This window comes from Syngnathus leptorhynchus, chromosome 8 (assembly GCF_054491065.1).
Source record: "Syngnathus leptorhynchus isolate UIUO chromosome 8, UIUO_Slep, whole genome shotgun sequence".
Taxonomy (NCBI): Eukaryota; Metazoa; Chordata; class Actinopteri; order Syngnathiformes; family Syngnathidae; genus Syngnathus; species Syngnathus leptorhynchus.
Window position 1 is genome coordinate 12,728,357 of NC_141202.1, and position 5,423 is coordinate 12,733,779.

General features: G+C 43.4%; 1 protein-coding gene across 1 annotated transcript; it reads right to left on the reverse strand.

Moving 5' to 3' along the window:
• Window positions 1–1,154: 1,154 nt before the first annotated feature.
• cd79a (CD79a molecule, immunoglobulin-associated alpha) lies at window positions 1,155–3,558 on the reverse strand. The gene is made up of 5 exons (XM_085917636.1): window positions 3,457–3,558; window positions 2,549–2,869; window positions 1,636–1,751; window positions 1,496–1,552; window positions 1,155–1,275 (listed from the first exon to the last, which is right to left on the reverse strand). The coding sequence occupies exons 1-5, from the start codon at window positions 3,500–3,502 to the stop codon at window positions 1,183–1,185; spliced, it is 633 nt and encodes a 210-aa protein (XP_085773762.1). The 5' UTR covers window positions 3,503–3,558; the 3' UTR covers window positions 1,155–1,182.
• Between the last annotated feature and the right edge of the window lie 1,865 nt (window positions 3,559–5,423).

The window sequence follows — 5,423 nt, forward strand, 5'->3', positions numbered from 1 at the left end:
ATAATGGGAAAAAATGAATCCGTTGCAAGCAAAAAAACCCGTCATATTTTCATTTGCGCATTTTTGTCCAATCGCGCAACTGAAGCGCACCGCCGAACGCGCAACCGTAGCGCGTCGCCAACCAAGCAACTGCACCGCGCTGGTCGCATGACTGTGACAGAGCGGCCGCTGAAATTTAGAAAATATTTTGAAAATCTTGATGTACTTTCCCAAATTTAAGTGGACCTCAGTGCGCTGGGAGCTTAATTTTGTCCGATCGCGCAACTGCAGCGCACCGCCGAACGCGCAACCGTAGCGCGCCGCCGACCGCGCAACTGCACTGCGCTGGTCGCATTATTGTGACAGAGCGGTCGCTAAAATTTTGAAAATATTTTTAAAGTCCTGATGGACTTTCCAAAATTGAAGTGGACCTCAGTGCGCAGGGAGCTTAATTTGGTCCGATCGCGCAACGGCCCGCAGAGGGCGGGCCGGGCGCTCACTGTCGCATTGGTTTAGGAGCGTCTTTGTGTTTGAGAATGGCTTTACTGCTCCCACTTGCTTCATTTGGAGGCATGATTAGAGGTTAATACAATCCTCAAAGTAGCGAGAATAACGAACGGAGTCAGTTGGCATGCGGGTCCTCTCGGCTCATCTCGCAAGGTTCGACAACCAAATTACGTCCGACATCCGAAGCAAAATAATCTCGAATTCTTTGTTAGAATACCGAATTGTTCGAGAACCGGGACGTTCAAAAACCGAGGCTCCACTGTAATTGAAAATACAAAAACTGGGAAAAACACAGAGCTTTATTCATAAAAAAAGTGAAAAACCGATTTACCATCTTAAAAATAAAATGTAAAATAGTAAAACAATTATAATAAAACCTCAGGGAAGCAGCAACAAAAAGCCTGGAACTCCCTCGAATGTTCACAAGATATAATCACTTGTTGAATCATTGAATCATCTAGTCACCCTGCCCTGCTAATTCTGTGCACTTGGCAAATGAGTTGTCTTTTAAAGGTTAAAAATACACACAAACCAGAAAAGCAGATTAAGCACCATATTGGCTACAAAAAGCAATGAATGCATTGACCAATCTTATTGCACACACTTACTGGAAACAAAGATCCGACTTTGCAAAAGCAGCCCGCCCCTATTACACAGCACCCCCCCCCCCCACACATTTCGTTTCTTCACTTCCATTCATGGGTTTTCCGGCTGGATTTCCTCCCGGATGTTGGCAACCAGATCCTGGTTGAGGTATGCTGCCTTGTCACAGTCATCCAGATTGAGGCCCTGGGGAAGAAAGTTAACATCTAGTACTTATCATACTGACAAATACTGACCAATATATATACTACATATTTGGAAAGCAGTTCTCCAGGCCTTTAATTTGACGCGTGGCTTAATATTTATTGTTATTGTATAATATGACATGCGGCTGACCTAACATCATCAGTGACGCTACCAAAAACAATTAGTGCAAATGACTCTTCCACTAGTAGTCTTTCCCCACCTGATAAATGTTCTCATCCCTCTTTGCCTTCCGCTGCAGTTCATGGAGTTGCTTGGACTGGGAGAAGGGTAAAAATGCACAATTGCTTTGTCTGTTGAGAATTGCGTTGTGTTGTGCTGAAAATTCATAAGAAATCCGACCTTGTAAAAGAGCGTGATCGAAGGAACCAGAAGGCACAGAAGAAGTAAGATTCCTTCGGCCATCAGGATGCTGTTCTTGGTTTTCTCTGTGAGGTTTATCGTTTTCTTCAGCGGCTCTGCATGCACACAAAAACACATAGGGCAAATTTTGAGTCTATGGGTCAACTTTGTTCCGTTATTTCATGTCAGTGTATTTCATAGAGAACACTGAACTTGAAGAAACCAGAAAATGCTGCTCAACCTTATGTTCATATTTCGTATCGGTGCTGTTTCGTCAGAACAGCGACACAAAAAAATGGCACGAGAGCAAAAACACCACCAGTGTCACGGGAAACGGGTTAAAAGACTCTCCCATGGGCTTCAAATTTGATTACGCAAGTGAACTATTTGGAGTGGCAAAGTAAAGTCTACATTATGAACTGCATGAATGGATAATCGGACTGTTAAGTAAGGGACGTTATGGCGTAATCCCCCCCACAGGTTGTTTCACATCAGCAGCTAATCAGATTAGGACCAAAAGCTGCATTTTCCACCGTGAGAAGGCCTTGTCAGTACATGTGCAGACTTTGCGCAAATGACCAGAATACAGATTAGCTAGACAAGCAAATACGGATACTAACACTGACGCGACAATGCGGAGTAACAGGATTTGCGTCTTACAAGGGTTTAACGCTGCTTTGTGTGTGTGTGTGTGTGTGTGTGTGTGTGTGTGTGTGTGTGTGTGTGTGTGTGTGTGTGTGTGTTCTTCACCTTACTCAGAGATGGCTTCAATGCTAACAGTAGGTATGCTAAAGTCTCAAAATGGCTTCCCAGAAATGGCTGAAAGGTGCATTGGTGCCAGGGCATTACAGTAAGCAGGTATACCGTCATAAACCCCAAATCCAAAAGAAGACCACATTTTCTGCTTACTTACCGAAGACCTGCAGGTAGGTGCCGGGTGTGAGGCCACCAATGTCGTTGAACCAACATCTGTACAGGCCCACGTCGGTCACCTTCACCTCACCAAAGGTGAGGGTCCCGCAGGTGACCTCAGCATATGTTCTGTAGGCTGAGCTCACTCGGTCTGACATGGAGACTGGAACTGGGATGGCGGTGCCGTTGGTGGGCTGGCCGTGCACGAACCAAGTGGTTTGGTGGTCGACAGCGCTGGTCCAGTAGCAGCACTCCAGCACGGCTCGGTGAGACAGCTGGACCCTCAGCCAAGGCCGGTCCACCTTCAGCCCTGTGGAGACCACTAAACACAGGAGGCACACTGAACATGAATAAATCTGCAAAAAGAAGGTAGTGAATTCAGAGATGCTGTCAATAAAGAATAAAGAAGAGAAGTGTTGGGTGTACTAATAATACTAAAGAACAACACTAAATAAAATATTGATAAATAATGTAACCACCTACACAGTATATTAGGAGTAGGACAATATCTGGGCTCAAGAGCCACCTTTGGCTTTCAAAACAGATAATGAATTTACAATAACGTATCCAATTATTTAATGTAAGTAAACGATGGGAATGCGGCCATGTTTTACAATCCCAACAAATATTTCAGGACTTGATCATGTGACTAATGTGCCCTACACTGCCATATATGGTCATACTATACTTTTGGAGCACAAGGGGCTTCCCCACAGCACATCACAAAAGGCTAAACAAACAATATTGTAAAGAACATAAAAAATGAAAAGGCACAATTTTGCAATCATTTTGCAATCATTTTCAATATATAAATATGATTGTTCGACCTTTAAATTTAAATCAGGGCCACCTTTTTTTTTTTTTTTTTAACATTTTTTCAAAATATTTCAACAAAGTGATCAGACTTACCTGTCATGCAGGTGATCATAAAAATGCTGCCAACTGAAGCCATCATTCTTATGGAAGATCTTGGATGATTAAAAGTGCCCGCACAACGACGTACTAGCTTGTTGTTCTGTGAGGATTTACGCTTCAATGACCACTGTCATATTTGCATAAACGTCACAGCTGCACTGAGTCAAACAGGAATCAGAATGGAAATAGACAGCTATCATGCTAACAACCTTTGGCGTTAAAATGTTAGTTTGGGACATGCCATGCCAACTCCGACTTTGTTGAAAGCAAATCTTTATTTGCTGAGTCATGGAAGAACAAACTCATACGGACTTCTAGTGATTGGTATAAAACAAATAAAAAAGAAGAGATATTTATTTCCCTAATTTATTAAAAAACAACAACGTACCACATTTGTTTTCCTTGAAGTGTACATCATTTCAATAGCCTCAGTAAAATCAAAACCCAAAATACACAGTATACTTCTTGCATAGTCATTGTGTCACCTATGGTACATTCAGCAAATATGATACAAGCTGCTAGTGCTAAATTGTCATCATTTGGCCAATTCCAACATGGTACTCAGAGCAAAGATCATTACGTGAAGGGCCCCCCCCCCATCTAATAATACAATAAGAACGTTCAGAACATTTTCCAACCCGAGTGTCCATTTTGGCGCATTGAAATTCAATCCATGGCCTACCAAGCGCTGCTGTTTACTGCCAAAACGGACTTTAGACTGAGCACCCTTCTGCAACTACACACACTAAAAAAGGGCTGCTGTCTTTGTTTGGACTTGCGGCTCATTTCTTTAAGAAGCGCAATGCAATAAAATGCTCGGCGACACTGGTCACTTCGCAAAGGCATGCTTTGTGAGCCGACGCTAATAATGTAATGCAGCGCTAAGCAGCCACGTACGCTACGTGGCGGGAACGCTGCCTGGTGGGAACGCTGCGCGGCGTCGCTAGGTGACATAACGCCATGCAGACTTTTTAAATGTTTTGTTTAAGGCTGTGTTTTTAGTGAGCATCTTGACTGGCTGCCAGGCAAAACGTACTCACTCTCCCCATTCATTTCGCGTAAAATAGAGGGTCATTTTTGGTCATGCACTGCCTAATCTATAAATATACTGTCATGAACGTAAATGATGTTAGGGACTCACATGCTACCTAATCTGCAACGGTAGCAGCGCTGGGCCACAGTTTTTCCTCTCTGTACTTTGCCTGCTCCTGCAAATACTGGTGACCACTATTTGAGAAAGTACGTTATTTACCAGACTTTCCTACCCTACTTTGACATTTTCCGTTGTTATTAGGACAATAATCATCGACTTACATCTTGTTCGCGCTAACCAAACTGTCGCAGTTGTTCTACATTCTACCTTGGCTTTCACGTCCACGCTCCCAGTCTGGCCCAGCGCTGCCTTGCGTCCCAAAAAAGGAATAAATAACAGTCAACACAAACAAATTCTCCATTATTAACAGCTTGTTGGGCGATCCTTTTCCTAAAGACAAAAATGTCTGATACGGTAAGAAGCTTCTAGAAAATTCACAACCTCACTATTAGACTATTAGAATAAAAGATGTGCATTTTCGTTGTTTTTTGGCAAATGAATAACATCATGGCTTCCTAAGGCAACTTTGTGGTTTATTTGGGGTGGGGGGACTTGATTCCTTCAGCGGTGTATGTATGTGGAAGAGCACTTTTTAGTAGGCAGCAAAAAGTGCCGATTGTGTTGCTTTTGTTTTTGGCACCTCTCTGCAAATACGCACTCAAAAGAGGTCTTTTTTTGGTTCGTTCAAATCCTTTCTTTGCATAATCAAGGCAGCGCTACGCAACATTACGCCAGGTAGCTTGACGTGATGCGCAACGTCACGTTCTGCAGCGAGGTCACGCGCAATTCAACATGAGGCCGCGCTAACTAACACGATGCTACGTGACTGTATGCGGCGCCACCTCGGAGCTGAGTCAACCACACGCAT

Coding starts and splice junctions, on each gene's coding strand:
- cd79a (XM_085917636.1), bottom strand. CDS start 3,502: ATGATGGCTTCAGTTGGCAGCATTTTTATGATCACCTGCATGACAG. Junction 1,752..2,548: donor CACCTACCTGCAGGTCTTCG/GTAAGTAAGCAG, acceptor GTGTGCATGCAG/AGCCGCTGAAGAAAACGATA. Junction 1,276..1,495: donor GGGATGAGAACATTTATCAG/GTGGGGAAAGAC, acceptor TTTCTTCCCCAG/GGCCTCAATCTGGATGACTG.